This window comes from Sceloporus occidentalis, unplaced genomic scaffold (genome assembly GCF_023333645.1).
Source record: "Sceloporus occidentalis isolate IW3139 unplaced genomic scaffold, rSceOcc1.0.p SCAF_7, whole genome shotgun sequence".
In the NCBI taxonomy this organism is placed as follows: domain Eukaryota; kingdom Metazoa; phylum Chordata; class Lepidosauria; order Squamata; family Phrynosomatidae; genus Sceloporus; species Sceloporus occidentalis.
In genome coordinates, this window is record NW_028316987.1 from 93,291,954 (window position 1) to 93,311,052 (window position 19,099).

Genomic DNA, 19,099 nt, shown 5'->3' on the forward strand with positions numbered 1-19,099 from the left:
TCTCCCCCTTTTCCCTTTCCTGTTGATCAGTCAAATAAGTAGTAGGGTCAATGACATATGTCTCAGGAGAAGTGTTATGTCCCAGTAGAACATCTCCATTGCTCTCTATGATGTTATGCAGAATACAGCAAGTTAAAATGGCAGAAGGTAAATTTTCAAGAGACAGGTCTAGACCTTTAAGCAGTGCTTGAAATCTAGATTTCAAACGCCCAAATGCTCTTTCAACCACGATCCTCGCTCGAGATAGTCTCTTATTATAAACTCCCTCCCTCCTGCTATGCCCGATCTTAAACGGAATGAGCAAGAAAGGCTTTATGGGATATCCACCATCGCCCAAAAGAAGCGGCCCGACCTGTTGACCTTTAATTGTCAAAGTCGGAGAACCTGGGACATACAGTCCAGCCTTTAATGCGTGGTAAATAGGGGATTCCTGCAGGACATGACTGTCGTGATTTGTTCCTGCATGTCCACAGAACAGATCTATAAATCTTCCAGTGTGATCACATGTTGCCTGTAGAATCATGGAGTGTTGCTGTTTCCGATTTATGTACTGCGGTCCCTCGTGAGCAGGTGCCTTGATCATCATGTGGCATCCGTCAATTGCTCCAATCACCTGAGGGAACCCCAGCGCTTCAAAGCCAGACATATTCTGTGATTGCAAAATAGACCAGAAAAATAACATTAGTAATATAATAAGCACAGCACATGCTGTAGATGATCTAAATTTAAATTTTTAAGCAGGTAGATAGATAGATAGATGGATAGATAGATAGATAGATATATGGATGGGTAAACAGAAACAACGACAGGAAGGCAGGAAGGTGGAGATACTAGCTGAGACATTTACAGACTAGCTGAGGCAATGGCAGTCTTTTAGATAGATAGATAGATAGATAGATAGATAGATAGATAGATTGTGGCATCCTTAAATTGCTCCAATCACCTGAGGGAACCCCAGGGCTGCAAAGCCAGACATATTATGTAATTGCAAAATAGACCAGAAAAATAACATTAGTAATACAGTGGTGCCTCGGGTTACGAAATTAATTCGTTCCGCTGTCAATTTCGTAACCCGAAAGGCTTTCGCAAGCCGAATCCCCATAGGCGCTAATGGGGAAAAGCCGCGATTTGGTGTAAAATAGCGCCGAAAAGCACCAAAAGTTTTTTCGTAACCCGAAAAAACTTTCTTAACCCGAAACAGTTTTTTTAAATTAATTTTTTTCGTATCCTGAAAATTTCGTAAGCTGGGTAATTCGTATCCCGAGGTACCACTGTATAATAAGCACAGCACATGCTGTAGATGATCTAAATTTAAATTTTTAAGCAGGTAGATAGATAGATAGATAGATGGATAGATAGATAGATAAACAGAAACAACGACAGGAAGGCAGGAAGGTGGAGATACTAGCCGAGACATTTACAGACTAGCTGAGGCAATGGCAGTCTTTTAGATAGATAGCTAGCTAGATAGATAGATAGATAGATAGATAGATAGACAAACCTTTCTATAGTCTCCTAGATAGACAGCCCTCCGCAGTAGAACCATTTCCATACACAGGAACACCTCAATGATAGCCTTGTATGCTGTTGACTTTCCCACACCGAAAAAAGTTCCAACTGTGGCATATGAGCCACCATGGGCCAGGTAAAATATGGCCATGGCAATTTGCTTTTCTACAGAAACTGCCTTGCGGAACCTTGTGTTTTGCCGGGAAAGATGGGGACGCAGCTCGTGAGCAATCATTTTGAAAACCGCGCGTGGCATTCTGAAGAACTTCTTCCAATTAGAGTCAGACCAGACAGTTCTAGCATACACGTTCCAGTGAACATCAGTCTTGGGGTATATCCACCACCTCCTAGCCATCGGTTGAAAGCAGTTCTGGGCGCCTTGCCGAAATAAAAAAAGGATTTCATCCAATAATAAAATATAACTTCTCATTTCTTCAGCATGCTCCCCGCTGTCACACAATGTCAAAACAGCTCCGCATTGGACCAAGAGGTTGTCAATAAGCAATGGGATCAATGAAAACATATACTCAAATTTCTGACGACGATCCATGATTGCTGAGATCCCGAGCAAAGGTAAACCAGGTACCAGTGGGAGGGAAATGTATATAAGGCTAGCAGCGCTTATGACGTTTGATCAATTAAGCGCCCTGATTGGTCCAATTTTTTAAAAAAACCGCCAAAAATACTTCGTTTTACAAACGGTCAATGAAATGGAAACGATGCCAAAAGATAAATCGCTTCCAAATAATCCGGTTTAAGCCTACGTCATAATGACGTACTATTGATTGACAGCTCCAAATAAGGTATGGAGGAGAAAAACCGATTTATTTAAACACCGATTTCATGCCAAGTAGGAACGCTTGAAGGTAAATACATCGATTTAAATTGCCAGATGGGCACGATAAAAAAAGCGGTTCTGAAAGCGGGATAAGAACAGTGTTTTCTTGATTCAATTTTATTAAACCCGTACTATCTTAAACCGTTTCAAATCTTAAGTGAGAACACCCCGAAAGTGCTTCTGGGCAATTGATTTTTCAACTAGGAAAAAGAGAAATTTTCTGGAAATGGGCCTGGCTTTTGGAAAAACTATCTCGCCATGTTATATGGTAACCTAGATCCAATGAGGACCCCCGCTTCTTTTAGGGCTGGACAACCAATAAAATGCACAGAACAACTGCAGCTGTTCCCACCTTTCCTTCTCCAGAGGTGGAGGATCCATGAGGGGCCCCAAGGACGGAGGCCCCCACAGCAAGGCCTCTCCTCCACCACCACCTGCCACGGGGCACAGAGCCACAGGTAGCCGGCTGTCCCCCGCGTGGCTCCACTTCTGCTGGAGGAGAAGCCTTGCCATAGAGGCCTTGCTCCTCATGGCGCTCCATGCGGCAGGTGGTGACGGAGGCCCCACCCTGAGCCCCATCCAAGCCCCAGTGAGGCCTAGCAAGGAAGCTACACCTCGCATGCCACCGCTGCTGCGGTTTTAGCGTGGCAGGAGATAATGATTCAGGAGGAGGAGGCGGCAGAGGAGGCGGGAGCCGGGACTGGCTCTAAACCCGGGTCAGGACATTCAAAATGGCCAAAAACCATGAATGTCCTGGCAGAATCCGGGATATGGCAACCCTGTTCTGGAAAGTTAAGTGACAGTTCATAAGGACTCCTGCCAGGCGTCACACCTCCACTACCATGCCTTCTGCAATAAGAAGTCCCATGAGTTGTAATGTCCTTGATTGAAATAAAACGATGGCTCCATAGGCACGGATCCACCATTGGGTTTTGGAGCACTTATGTGCATGCAAGCACAATACATGTACAAATACAATATTTTCCAGCGATGGAGGTGGAAACATCCTATAACGTGGGTTGATTCCATCTGTTGCTCAGAAATAGGCAGGAAAAACAGACTTGAAGGAGTTGATGCTACCAGAGGGAGCAACTCCCACCATGATCCCTCCGTCTTTTTCCTGCCTCGCTCTGAGTAGGCTGTGTTTCTCCTTTTCTCCTTCTTTGTTTTAAAGACTTTAATATTTCTTCTAATATTTCTTCTATTCTTCTTCTATTCATAATCTGTTCTCTCCCGCCTTGACAACTACCTGCAAAAACAGCTATGTTTTCTTTAGTCTTGCTCTATCCTTGCCTTTCTAACGGCTGAAACATAGCCAAGCAGGGAGAGACAGTTCAGAAGCTGCTGGGCTGTGAGGCCCAACTCCAGCATTAAAGAAGAAGAAGACAGCCCAGCCATGTCTGGCTGAAGCCAGGTGTGGCCAGAGGAGGGAGATCCCTCTGTCCTGGACCAGATGCACTCCGCTGCAATCTCCAACCCCGGGAAGGGGTCTGCACAGTGAGATGGACATCCCAAAAGGAATTGGCGTGGTGGAGGAGGGAATATTCCTTGTCCTTAACCAAAAGGTGCCACACCGCAGTCGCCATCCCCAGAAGGGGTTTGGGCGGTGAGATGGACAACCTGAGAGGCCTTGGAGGGGCCAGAGGAGAGAACCGCCTGTCCTTGGCCAGATTGCGCCCACTGCAGACATCAAACCTGGCAAGAGGTTTGGGCAGTGAGAGAGACAGAGAGAGGAGGCAGACTTCAAGAGGTGAGTGATGATCCTACCTCTAATCCTAGGTTTGTGGGTTAAGATTTACCCCAGACGTTTGTTACTGTGTTTCATTGCTAGTTTTCAAAGAGATTTCTTTTACCTCAGTAGTGTGATTAGAGAGTTTGTTTCTGACTTACATTGCCAGTTTTCAAAGAATTTTCAGTGACCTCATAAGTGTGAGTGGAGAGTTTGTTTCTGGCTTGCATTGCCAGTTTTAAAGAGTTTCTGGCTTGCATTGCCAGTTTTCAAAGAGTTTCTGGCTTGCATTATTAACCTTTTATTATTATTAACCTTTATTTATAAAGCGCTGTAAATTTACACAGCACCGTACATAAATTTTTTAGTCAGACAGTTCCCTGCCCTCAGGCTTACAATCTAAAAGACACGACACAAAAGGAGAAGGGAATGGTGGTGGGGAATAGGATCAGGTCCAGCAGATCTTCTCCACCTCCGAGGCCTGGACCAAGGCAGATGGACTGGAGGAAGGGCTTGGCTTCTTAATGGATGCTTAAAAGGAGGCTTCTTGGGTCATAGAGGGGCTCACCTCTGGGAATGCTTCTCTAAACAATATAGTCTTTAATTCAGTTTTGAAACTGGGTAGAGAAATGATGAGGTGTGCATGTGGGGGAAGAAGGTTCCAGGAGTAAGGGGCAGCAAGCGAGAAGGGACGAATTCGGGAGGAGGCAGTGGTAGTCCTTCACTGTGACAGGAGACCTTGACTACAAGAGCGGAGGGTGCGAGTAGGAATGTAAGGAGAAAGAAGGTCAGATAAGTAAGGAGGGGCCAATCCATGGAGGGCTTTGAAAGTCAATAACAAAAGCTTGCACCGGATGCGGAAGGGGAAAGGGAGCAATGAAGGGAGGATAAAAGAGGAGAAACATGGTCAAAGCAGCGAGCGGATGTGACAATACAGGCAGCTGAATACTGGACAGAGATTAAAGGATGGAGGTGTGAAAGAGGAAGCCCTGTTAGAAGGAGGTTACAATAATCTAGTCGTGAAACCACTAGGGCATGGTCCAGAGTCTTGGCAGTAGAGATTGAGAGGAATGGATGGATCTTGGCAATGTTGTGGAGAAAGAATCTACAAGCCTTGGTGGTGGCCTGGATCTGGGGAATAAATGACAGAGAAGAGTAAAAAATGAAGCCAAGACTGCGGGCTTGATGAACCCTTTAAATAGAAGTGTCCTTGACAGAAACAGAAAAGGAATAATGAAGGGTGGGTTTAGGTGGAAAGACGAGAAGCTCAGTCTTAGACATGTTGAACTTCAAGCGCCGAAGCTGCATCCACTGAGAGATGGCAGTCAGACAAGAAAAAACTTGCTGTTCAAGCCCCGTCGAAAGGTCAGGGGTGGAGAGATACAGCTGAGTGTCGTCGGCGTACAGATGATAGGAGAAACCAAAAGAACTGATGAGTTTACCTAGGGACAGTGTATGTAGAGAGAACAGAAGGGGACCCAAGACAGAGCCCTGGGGAACTCCAACAGATAGCGGAACAGAGGATGAAGTCTGACCACCCGTGACCACTGCAAAAGATCTATCTGACAAGTAAGATTTAAACCAGTCGAGAGCAGAGTCGACGAACCCGAGGTCAGAAAGTAAATCAACCAGGAGACAGTGATCAACAGTGTCAAAGGCTGCAGACAAATCTAGAAGAATGAGAATAGAGTAGAGGCCGTTTGCCTTGGCCCGCAAGAGATCCTTTGAGATCTTGGTGAGGGCTGTCTCTGTAGAGTGCCGTGGGCGGAAGCCAGATTGGAAGGGGTCTAGGATGGAGTTGGCTTCAAGAAACGTAATACAGCGAGAATAAACGACCTGTTCTAGGACCTTAGAAAGAAAAGGAAGAAGAGAAATTGGACGATAGCTAGACAAAGAAGAGGGGTCGAGAGAGGGTTTCTTCAGAATTGGGGAAACGAGAGCATGTTTGAAGTCAGAAGGGAAGGAACCCATAGAGAGAGAGAGAGAGAGATTAAAGATATAGAGGAGCGAGGGCAGAAGAGAAGGGGCTATAGAGATTAGGAGGCGGGAGGAATATGATCAAGAGAACAGGTAGTAGGTTTGGAAGAATTTAGCAGCGTAGAGAGTTCATCCAGAGAAACAGGGGGAAACCCAGAGAGTTTATTAGTAGAAGGTACCAGGAGGTTAGTGGTAAGGGGCAAGTCGGGAGGAACAATATCAGATCGAATAGTAGTGACTTTTGTGATGAAGTAGTTGGCGAAGTCAGTGGGGGAAAATGATGAGAAGACAGGGGGAGAGGAAGGTTTTAGTAGTGTATTGAAGCAGGAGAACAAATGCTGCGGACGCCTCTCATTAGCGCAGATCAGCGATTTAAAATAGTTCTGTTTTGCCATAGACAGAGCGCATGAAAAAGATAAAAGGATGAATTTATAATGAATGAAATCGGCCGGTTCCCTAGACTTTTTCCAAAGACGTTCGGCCGCTCGAGAGCAGGACCGGAGGAACCTGATAGTGGGAGTGAGCCAGGGCTGAGGCCTAGTCATAGGGGAAGATATGCGTACAGATACAGGAGCAAAGCTGTTGAGAGTTGAAGAAAGAGTGGAATTAAATAAAGACATTGCTGAATCAGCAGAGTCCCCAAGATCAAGAGAAGAGAGAGATGAATTCAAAGTCTGACTGAGATGGTCAGAGTTAACAGACTGAAGGTCGCGGAAATGGTGCTGGACAGTATGACGAGGAGGTGGGATATAAGTAAGAGTAAAAGAAATTAAATGATGGTCAGACAATGGAAAATCAGATGCCAGGTAGTCGGAAATGATGCACTTAGCAGCAAGAATTAGGTCAAGACAGTGACCAGAGGAATGGGTTGAGGAGTTAGAATGAGGCTGAAGGCCAAAAGAGCTAAGGCGAGATGATTGTTGGGATTGTCAAGGTGAATATTAAAGTCACCTAGGATTAGAGAAGGGACTGTATCAGATAGAAAAAACGTCAGCCAAGATTCAAAGTCAGATAGGAACTGGGTAGCAGAACCAGGAGGGCGATAGATGACAGCAACCCGGAGCTGTAAAGGAAAAAAGAGTCGAATACAGTGAGACTCGAATGAAGAGAAACAATAGCTGGGGGGGGGGGGGGAGAAAGAACTTGAAACTGGCAGGAACTGGACAATAGTATACCGACCCCTCCTCCTCGACTCTCAGGGCGGCTTGTGTGAGTGAATGAGAGACCATCAAAAGAAAGGGCAGCGGAGGTAGCTGTATCATGGGCAGGGAGCCAGGTTTCAGTAAGAGCGAGAAGGTTAAATGATCTAGAGAGAAAAAGATCACGGATAGCAGTCACTTTCGGAGCAACAGAGCGACAGTTCCAGAGTGAACAGAGGAATGGAAGCTGGGAGATAGGAAGAGGTCGAATAGGGATCAGGTTAGGAGAGATGCGTGGAGCCATGGGAGGAAAGGATTTAGTAAGCGATAATCAAAAGAAGAAAATATAACAATGACAAAAGTAGCAATATAATAGCCAACTGTACTTGGTAATATTGCCTAAATATCACAAGGCACAAGGGATTTAATAGAGAAGGAAGGGGTGGGATTGGAAGCCTTTGCTCAAGGTCCCAGCTGCTGAGAGTGGTGGAAGGAGAGGTGGCTGATGGATGCAGGGAAGGAAAGCTCTATCCCTTGAGGCAGGCCCCGATAGATCCGACTCAGATGGATGTAGGAATGGAAGGTCCTTTCCCTTGAGGCGGGCCTAGTGGATGAACTCCTCAGATGGCTGCAGGGAGGGCGGTCTAGAGACAGTTGAAGGTGTTAACTGGCTCTTTCTTCCTGTGGAAGAATCCACTGCAGGCAGGGAGTTTAAAAGAGTTTCTGGCTTGCATTGCCAGTTTTCAGAGTTTCTGGCTTGCATTGCCAGTTTGAAAGAGATCTCAGTTGCACAGAAGTGCAAGTGGAGAGTTTCCCTCCGAAACCAACTGCCTCCTCCTCCTCCTCCTCCTCCTCCTCTTCTCCTTCCTCCATGATGCACTCGGACTGAAGGGATCAGAGAGGGTTAACAAAAAGATTTGCCAGGTGCATCATCCCCTAGTTGGATGTTTCAATCACTCCTTTGGGAGAATTTGCCTAAACAATTTATTTATTGTGCTCCCCTTTTAAAAGAAGAGGCAAAGCTGCAACTTAAGGTGTGGGAGCCATTTTGATTCATGACACCAAGTCAAAAGAAGAAAGGCCTGCTGCTTCTGCTCCAGTCTGCCTCTCTTAAAACAAAAGAAAATATTAACTGGAGTTCATTCCTCAAAAGAGGAATGTGATCTGAATTTATATATATATATATATATATATATATATATATATATAAATTTAAAATACAAATAAAAATGAGGGCTCCTGAAATCTCTTAGACTTTTGGGGTCTGATGATTTTTTTATTATTACTGTATTTTTATGGTATTATTTTATAAGACAATTAATATATTGGAGTTTAATGACACCTCGGTGCAATTAAAGCTGAAGGATCCTGATCTTCCTCAAGGGAAGGATGTTCCTCCCTGCTCCAAACCTGGGCCTTCAATACCAAATACTCCATTTTCATACAGATTTTATGAAGGTCATAAGGCCTCCATAGATTGTTATTGTAAGACCAAATCCAATAGCTCTGTGTGTGTATTACAGCTCACCTCAATTTGTTATGGGAATCAACAGATCCCACTTGTGATTGCCATAGTTTATGCTCAATGAAAGTTGTTTCTCCTGTTTTCATTTTTTCTAGAGCTATGTGTGGTCTACAGCGCTTGTTAAAAACAAACAAACAAACAAAAAACACTTGAGGTCAAAATAAAGTTCTGCCAGAACATTAAGAAATGGTTTAAGATAGTGGCTATTTCAGGAGACACTAGCCTAAATGTGATTTGATACAATCCCACAACTGGTTTAGTTCCAGTACAACAACAGATTTGATCAAAGAAACTGACACATAGATGTCCATTACAAACAAAATCTGACATTTCCACCTCTTACTGGGGACAAATTGTTTAGAATAAAGTCTCTTGGCTGAGACTAAGGATAACAAAAAGACCTTACCATCTTTTATTTTAAAAAAAAAAGGGAGTTCCTTCCTATAATACATTCCTCAAACGAAGAATGAAAACAAGGCTCTGACTTTCCTGTATTGTCTAAATATGATAATGGAGAGCCTTTAGAAATCAAGATCGCTCCATCTTTGTGACTGACCATTTTGCAGTGTTACTACAAAATGGTTAAGATTTTTAAATAACATTTTCGAGGCCACCCCTTTATTCCAATTAGTCTACAAAAACCGGTCTTGATTTGCCAGAAGGCAAAGGTGACTTTTCTTAGACCAGGGCCTTCAATCCTAGAAACACTCTTCAGAGCTGTCTTCACAAAGGTATCAGGTAAGAGTGGGATAAACCTGCCACATTACACCTAAATTCTGTGTCTGTTAATAAGCTTTATCATTTACCTTGACAGGTAATGGCAAAACTGCAAATCTAACCGATGGATGACTCAGTATAAGCCCTGGGATTCTCCCATTTATACTCAAGCTTTACAAGACACACATTCCCTCTCTCTTTCACACACATACATATACAATATACATGTATATATACATACACTGATGAAAGAACAGATAAACGGTCATAAACAGCATCCTCCTTGGCAATTGGGGCTGCTTCAACTATATCATTTTCTCAAGGGCCGACCTTATGTGGGCTAAAGATTTCATGAGATCCCTCATAATCAAGTGAACATAAACAAAACTGCTGGCATGTGGATGCCCTTTCTAAACAAAATTTGATAATTTGATTGGTGATAAATTCAACAATCACTGGATACAATATTGATAAAAAATTAACGATAAGGGAAAATCATTTGCTTTTTCACATAAAAATAAAAAACGAGGTCCCTTCACCAGGGACAATCCTCCTTTTTCCCCCATAGATACAGTTACGATATTTGTTTTACAAGAGTCAATAGGTTTGGCAGACAGTGGTCTGAGCTTAGTTTCCAGCCTTACCATCAGTCCCAGGCACTGCTTCACCTAAACTTACAACAACAATGTAAGTGACAATACCTATCTTGTCAAACAATGACACAAATAGCCTCAGTCCTGGCTGATTGATGCTAAAGGGTGGGAGGAAGACTGCAGTCTTTCTTTCATAAGAAATTCAGAAGACCTGTGGGTCCTCTGAACTCTAAAAATTTACTCACATACACATATACCATTCTCATTACTATTTCATTGCTTCCTCAAGATACAGGAAAGTAAAGATTCATTGGCTGATACTAAAAGCCACAAGACGTCTGATGAATATTGGGACAATTAAAAAACTGCAAAAACAAAGAGGCTTGTTCCGATATTCTTTAATTCTACATTTAAAACAAAGAAAAATTAGAATGAGGTGCTAGAGCTAAAATGGGTCAATTGGTTTATTTTAAAAAAATAAAGAAAAGAAAGAAAGAAAAACAAAACAGGTTCAGACTGGAGATTCTCCAGAAAACGCTGGAGGTACTTCAGCTCCATGATTTTGTGTGTCCCTGTTCTTAGTTGTAGTTGTTTCTGCATCCCAATCCACCTACCTCATCACAATTATCTACACACTGCTTACCAGGGAAAGCTTTTTCCATACAAGGCTCTACCATTCAGTCTGTTGTTTTATTCAGTGACACTCACTACACTGATAGGGACACATTGAAACAGTGAGATCTTCATGTATACCCATTACTTCACAATGGCCTGATCAGATCTATTTCTCTTCCATAAGATGTAACAGATGTCGAGTTGTGCTTTCCTTCCTATCCAGAAATGGTTTTCTGCTAACTCATGAAAATGACAACCTAGTTCCATTTCAGAAGCTACAACACTTTGGAGTGGTTGTAGATGCGTTGCTGACCAGAGTCTACCTGACCAAACAAAGGGTAAGATCCATGAAGAACACCTTCAGGCAGGTAGGTTGTTCTCAGTTATCTGACCTAGTGTTACTGGCGCACCTACAGTGCCTGATCTGTTTCAATTAATAGTTTGTCATGAACACAAGGAGCCTAGAGTGGTTCCTCTAGCTATTTCAAAAATAGATGTCACAGATAAATCACTTGTTCTGACATATACCAAATAAGTTCAAATCCCTTTGAACAGTGGTTGTTGCTGCCAAATGAGAAGGATTGTCTGATTTGGCCCCTGATGGCGTTCCAAATAATGGTGAATGCCAGCTTAGAGCGATGCTAATCATTTTGTTACTCTCAATAAGCAAAATGAACAAATAAAAAATACGACCAACAATCTCTACTCCACAATATATATTGGCTTCAATTAAAACCAATAGTGTTTGTTTTCAACCACAACTACTAACAGCTCAATTCTGATTCAAATTGACAAGTTAACATTAAGGGTTCATTTACACCAAATGACTGACCAAATCCAGGTCACCGATGACAAAACCAACATTTCTAATAACTTGATTCAAGAAATGATTTCAACATCTCTTTGTCACAATCAAAACAAGGCATTGATAAAATTGTGGCTTGTCTTGGATACATTTTAACATGCTATAAGAAGATTGAGATATCTCTGTTGTGATCAGTTGTTGATCACTCCATTTACAGTGCAGCTACTTCCTCTGCAGTACCAATAATCACATCCATCTAAGATAAATGTAGGACATGACATGGCCTTCATCTTCCACATTTACATGCCACCTCTGTTGAGTTGCCTTAAATCAAGAAGAGGCTTCCTTTGGAAGACACATCTGGTGGTTCTCACATAAGTGATATGCCTCAGTTCGCCCACCCATTGGTTTGGGGAGCTCTGGTAAGTCCCACGTTATAGGATGTTTCCACCTCCATCGCTGGAAAAAGGAACATTGGTTCTTACCTGTGAGATGTTCGTTTTCAGCGATGTAGGTGGAAATATCCTCCCCACCCAGAACTGAGGAGGCTGTTTCCCTTGCCTTTGCAAGGGTTGTTGTTAGTTAATATTTTTAGTTTGACTTTATGATAGTTTCTATTGATTATACTTAGATTTGCATTAAATGCTCTCTGAGTTTGTTTTCTATCCTCAGCTGTAATATTGACTGAGGGATGGTTAGGGTTGCTCCCTCTGGTGGCGACTCCTTCAAGTCTGTTTTTCCTGCCTATTTCGGAGCAAGAGATGGAATCAACCCACGTTATAGGATATTTCCACCTACATCTCTGAAAACCAACATCTCACAGGTAAGACCCAATGTTCCTTTTTCATCCTGCCCCGGCCAAGAGACCCTGCTAATGCCAAACCATAGATGAAGATGGGTGGTCCTTTGAAACTATCACCCACACAAATAGACCCAACTTTCTCCTCCTCCAAGGCTGATCGCCTTGATATTTGTATATTTATTGGAGACCAGGATCAATACAATATTTTCTGAGACCTCAGCAATCCGACCTCGCAGCACCCATAGAATCCTAGAGTTCGAATCCAGTCCCAGGTTTTGTTAGCATTTTTCAGTGCTAGTTGCCTCTCTAGAGGTCTGATGTGTGAGGAATAGATTTTGGCTGCTTGTTCAGGGTGTATTCTTTCACCTGTGTTCAACCAAAGCATTCATGAAATACATATTACAAAACGTGAGCAATGCCAGTAACCCAGTTCCCTCTTTCCAAAAGAAGACAAAGCCAGAAAAGCACCGTTGATGTTTCTCTTTATTAAAAGAAGCTGTAGTGACATGGAAGAATACACCTGACCCTTCGACACCATTTTGCTACACCGTTATATTTAATGGATTGGATCATCCATAGGTTTTGGTATCCATTGGAGGTCATGGAACCAAACCCCAGCTGATACCAAGGTCCCACTGTACTTTACAGACCTCTGGGATCTTCTCAGTTTGACAGTTTGTTCTTCTCTGGTGTGAATGGTGATACCATATATATATATATATATATATATATATATATATATATATATCCCCATACTCAAAGAGAGAGTTTGCTATTAATATACAGGAACGGAGGAATACTTAGTTCTTTATTCAATGCTTTTAATTGACCAAATCAATCATTAAACAAAAAATGCATACAGAACACAGACTTGTAACGCATTAATTAACAGACTACAAGACAGTCCTTTGAAATTGCCAGCAGAGAATACTAAATATTCAAAGACATTTAAATCAACTGGTAAAAAACAAAATTTTATAAATGTATTGATTGCATATTCTACCTTTCTCCCAACATGCATCTTCAGATATCATCAGCCAGATCCTGATTGTAGGATTTACTATATCATACCCATCCCCAATATTAGTATTTATTTATTAACTACAGTCTATCCTGCCATTCCACTAAATGAGCTCAAGGTAGCATACATGACCCTTCTCTTTTTCACTTTATCCTCACAACAACCTTGTCAGGTAGAGCAATCTGAAAGAGAGGGAGTGGTGAAGCAAAGGCTTCATTGCTGGGTGCAATACAATATGATCCTGTGCAATACTCTAACCACTGCACTACACAGCCCTCTTCTAGCAGGCTAATTCTGGTATGCTACAAAAAGTATGTGGTGGTAATTGACAAGCAGTATGCAGGTATGTGTAAGTGTTTAGATAAGGAGCAAGACTATGTTTATGATACACCAGCTGTCCATTGCGTTGACGTCACATCCTAGCCCAAGAGCCTTGGTCAAGATGGCTAGAAAGCAATGCAGGCATCATGTAAAGCAGTCATGCAGTGATGGGTTGTAGCCATGCAGGCCCCACATCAACACCACACCCATGAGACACCAGTGTAGTAAGCCCTACTACTGACACTTCCCCTAGTTCCACCATTAAAAAAAATACATGTCCTACAATAGTGAATCGTGCATTTGATGGCACGTAATATTAGGGTTATTATGGGAAATTAAAGCCTACAGCCAGTTGCTAGCCTGAACTACAGTAGACAAACTGAATCAATTGCTGGATGGTAAGCCAGTTGGTCTCACTCTAGCAAGGGCTAGCCTCTGGATTTAGGTCTTCCAAAACTAGTTCTGATCTAATGGCATTTACCTTAAACCTGGAAGTGATTCTTGCTGTGGCCAGAACATGGCTGACATCAAATCTCAGATAGCAATCCCCAAAGTATAGCATTTCAGTGCACCCCAAAAGTAAAAAAAAAATACTCCTTGTAGTTATTACAGTTGTAGCCCACAACTGAGCCAGCATATACACCTGTTGCCAGGCACAGTGATGCCATAAACTGTAATTAGGGTTGCCATAAGTCAGGGCCTCCAAACCGGGACAAATGTAGGACAACATTTTCAAATGTAGGACACTTTTTTTTAAAAAAATGGAGGACACGCAAAAAATTTTGATGATTTTTAAAAAATGTTAATATACAGGGCGCCCGCGTCATACGCAAGTGCGCATTACGCAGCTTGAGCATACGCGTTCAAGCTGCGGGGCACGCACGGGGCAGCGTGTCCCATTCAATTGAATGGGCATGCGCGCCCGTTGCGCCCCATGCGCTGCCGCTTTACTGGCTCTTCCCCCATCCCTGCTAAAAATGGCACCTTTGCATATGAGATATTTTTAAAATATTTTTTTCTTCCCATTGTTTATCTGCCAGCCAAATTAGTGCATGGCTTTGAAAGCCACATTTACATTTCTTCACTCTTGGCATCTCAGGCGATACCTGAACTGGATATCATAAGAAGGGCTGGCAGTTCCAAAGCCACAGCGCTCTTCATCCGTTGGTGGTATATCCTCATCTGCGTTAACCAGTTCCATGTCAAAGTAGATGAGCATCAGGATCACAAACATCCTCATTTGGCTCACAGCAAAATATCGCCCGGGGCACACCATGGATCCTGCACCAAATGGTATAAAGTGATGCTTCTGCTGTTTTCCATTCTTAAAGAATTCTTTTTTGATGCCATCTGGGTTTATAAATCTGTCATATTTGAATGAGTGAGGATTCGGGTAGACTTCTGGATCCATATGCAAGGCTATGAAAGGGAAAAGAAAGAGGGAATCCCCTTTCCGTAAAGTGTATTCCCTGCCATCACCCATCTTAACATCTGTATCTTTCATGACACTTCTGAAGAGAAAAGAATTTGCTTTCAAGCGCAGTGTTTCCTCTATTGCACTGTCCAGAAGAGGGGTCTTGATGGTATCCAGAGACAGACTGAGGAAGGGGCTGCCGGACTTCACCTCCTGAAAGGTCTCCTTTATTACTCTGTCCACTTCTTCCTTTACTGCCTTCATTGCTTCTGGATATTTTAAGAGGTGTGCAAGAATCCAGAATGTAGCAGGACCAGTGTTAGCCTGTGATGCCCAGAGAAGAAGAAGCAGGAACTGGGTCCTCATCTTTTCCGTCATTCCATTCTTAGCCATCTGCTGATCCTGCTCCACAACCCAGCTGTTGATGTTGTCCCTCTGATATAGCTTTTCTATGGACAGAATATCCCACAAGATGCTTTGTAATCTCCTGGCCTCCTTCTGGTCTGCAGGATCCAGCAAACTGACAGCCAGTTGGGGAAAGAAATGGTCAAATTTCTTAAAGCATTCAAATAGCTCTGCACATTGTGCAAGTTGACTCTGGACTGAATTTCCTTTGCTTTCTCTCTCTTTCTCTGGCTCGGTGCCAAATAGAGTGAGAAAACCAGCTTGGAAAATGGTTTTGTAGCTGAAATGAAAGAGTCCTTCCCGCTGCCAAGATCTTCGTCCTTCACCCAAATCCTGTCTATTAAGCATCACAAGCTGCAACTTCTCCATCATAATTTGGTTCAAGACAACGAGATACTTGCCGCTGAGATATTTCTGGCTAAATTTTTTGACAATGTGGTGATAAGCTTGCGTGGACTGAATACCAAATGCATTATGAACGACCATCGAAGTGAATGTTTCAAAATCCAGTTTTTCTTTAGGTTCCTTCATTAGAGGTGCATAAGTGTGTGGGTCGAGCACAAAATTGATGTAATTGCCACCAACCAAGACTGTGAATATGTCTCCATGTTTCTTCCGCATCCTTTGTAAAAGCTCCAAAGGACTCTTCCTGAATTGAATGCCATGGCCTATCCAAGGAATGAATCCTTTATCCAGCGGAGGTTCCGTGGGTCTCCTCCTGCGAAATGCTCCGATTGTATAAAGGCCTCCAAGTATGAGAGCGAGAAGGGAGGCAAGGAAAGCACAGAGCAGAGTCTCCCAGAAATTCATGTCCGGTGCGATGAAGGAACACTGCAAATAATAAATAGTCCTCCTGAGCTACTTCTAAAGCAACCTGAGAGATAGGAGATCAGGGTGTGACTGCTTTTTTCTATCCCAGGACTAGCAAAAAGAATCGTGTCTTTTCTTTCCTCCCTGCCATTGTTGGTCATAGTCCAATCTGTACCATAAGACACAGTACATCCCGTGCCATTGTGCTTATGTTCTGTGTCTTCATAAGTGAGGTCTTTATCATTAAAAGAAAAACAAAACATTTTATCTATAAAACATGGCTAGGAACTAATTTTCTGCAGTTTTGACCCAATTATTATTTAATAATATAGTTGCTGCTATCTCTGTGATTTAAGCTGATGTGATATCAATATTCTCCCAGTTTCTCACTTCCTGAACTATCATAAACATCTGGCTTTTGGAAAACTCATCTTGCCATGTTATATGGTAGCCCAGAGCCAATGAGGAATCCATTTTTAAGGGCTGGACAAACAATAAATATACTGAACAACTGCAGCTCTTGCCATCTAGGGCTTGCATTAGATACAGCACATATGATGTGTGGTATTCCCACCACTACTAGTCCTTCTGGAAAGGTAAGTGACAGTTCACAAGGACTCCTGCCAGGCATCACACCTCCACTGCCAAGCCTTCGGCAATAAGAAATCCCACGAGTTGCAATGTCCATGCTTGAAATAGAGTGATGGCTCCAAAGGCACGGATCCACCATTGTGTTTTGGGGCACTAATGTGCACGTAAGCACAATGTATATACAATTACAATACCTACATTCTGACCCAGTTAAGAAACCCTGGTAAAGGCAAGGCATGGGTAAAGATGGGTGTCCAGCTTTGAAACCATTGCCCATACAGATTCTCCCAATTTTGTCCTCCTCCAGGGCTGCTCACCATGAGATTTGTATACCTATTGGAGACCTGGATCAATACAATATTTTCTGAGATTTCAGCCAGCTGAGACCTTGCAGCAGTAATGAATAGCAGTAGGACTGGAAAATTTTGCATGGCACAAAGACAGCATTAGGGAAATGATGGAGTTTGGGCAACATTATTCTTCAGGCACCATTTTTTTACCATTGCTCTCAGGTGAATAGATAGGTTTCTGATGTGTAGCATAGCGTAGTGCATGGCACCTGAAGCTGATATCAAGTTCGTGAGTGCGTGAGTGGTGTGTTGAGAGAGAGCAGTTCTAGAATAGATGGAGAGAGGTAATTGAAGGCTAGCGACTGAGCAACTTGGTCATATCATCCTGGCACTCCTTGATCAGCCCCAAAAGTAGGATGCCCCATATTTATTTGTCATACTTCTGGCTTAGACAAATTGAGACAACTGCCTCAGATAGTGGAACAGGAGGACTAATAGATTAAGGATAGATTGAGGTCCCACCCAGTGGCAACACTAGGATTGGTGTCACCCCAGTGTGTTAAGTCATGCTATCACTCCACAGCTGTCTGGCTGACACAAAACACTGCACCCGCCAGACAACCTCTGCTGTGGTGGTTGGGTTGAAGGCCGGAAGATGACAGTTAAGGAGAGAGGAGCCTCTTTCTTCAGGCTATCCCTGATGGAGCTGGGTCTGCCTGATCCTCCCTCTCAGGCCGGAAGATGACAGTTCTTCTTGTATGACAACATACACTGACCATAGAATGGCACTGGAATGGCTACAAATGGTCTTTCAGTGCAACTTTTAGTTAAAGTTGACCACAGAGTTGCACTGGAGGACCTAGACAGTCCTAGAGAGAACATATTAATGAAATCCGTGAATAATCAAATCTGCAAATATCAAAGCCGCAAATATGGAGGGATGACTCTCTCTCTCTCTCTTTCTCTCTCTCTGTATATAGATACAGATATATATATATTCACGCACTTCTTCACTTTCACTTATTCTATATTATCACTTCTGCCAAACCAGTCAAATAACATTCAGTATTCAAATCCCACAAACATATCCATCCCTTTGTTCCTTCTTTAAAATGCAATCAATGTTTCTGATTCATTCAATAAATTTTTCTGGGTCTTATCTTTTATCAAAACAGACAGCTTGCCCATTACAACCATTTCTATAACCTTCAAAATCCACTCATCCTTAGATGGAATCTCTGGATTCTTCCAATATTTCACATACAACGTTCTGGCGGGTTTTGTAGTTCAACTCTTTAATCTGCTTATTTGGCACCCTCAGTAAGAATAGTTCTGGTACAAGATTGTTTTTGGCTCTAGAGCTTTATCACGTAAGAAAAGAAAGCCAAAAAAAAAAAAAAAAAGGGAGATGGAGACATACAAATTCCCTAAATCAAACCTTGATTTTGCCATTTTATATAAGGGATTCCATTTCATTATGCCATTGTATTTAATGCAACTTGAGCATCCACAGATTTTGATATCTACATGAGGTCCTAGAACCAAACCCCACCAGATACCAAGGGGTCCCTGTAATACACTTTTTTAGGCTGTTGTGGTTGTGGACAGCAGAGTACAGACTGTACAACAACAACCCCCAACCCACCATTTCTCAGCTGTAGCCTCCTAAATCCAGCCTGGTGGAGAGCAAGAGGGGCAGCAGAAAAGTATTCATCTATCTTCCTATAGCTGGACACAGAGCAATGACATCCTCTGCAGGAAGGAGATCCTAGTAGATGGCTACAATTGTTTTATTTTCCTTGTTTTCATTTATTTTTCTTGTAGAACTTGTTTTTATTGCTCGTGCATTTAGTTTTTACAGCCTTGTTTATCTTGGTGCCTGTTTTCTTTTCTTCCACTCATGTGTATGGCATCTCAGGGCAAAAGGTAGGCTTTCCAAGTTGGGGGAAAGTGTGATGAGCGAAGGATCACGTTGTGAGCCACTGAAAAGGAATGCTT

At 42.7% G+C, this 19,099-nt stretch overlaps 1 protein-coding gene across 1 annotated transcript; it reads right to left on the bottom strand.

Annotated features, from left to right (window-relative positions):
• Positions 1-14,672: 14,672 nt before the first annotated feature.
• Positions 14,673-16,220, bottom strand: LOC149310121 (5-beta-cholestane-3-alpha,7-alpha-diol 12-alpha-hydroxylase-like). Its single transcript, XM_089531475.1, has one exon. The coding sequence runs from the start codon at positions 16,218-16,220 to the stop codon at positions 14,673-14,675; it is 1,548 nt and encodes a 515-aa protein (XP_089387601.1).
• Positions 16,221-19,099: the final 2,879 nt, after the last annotated feature.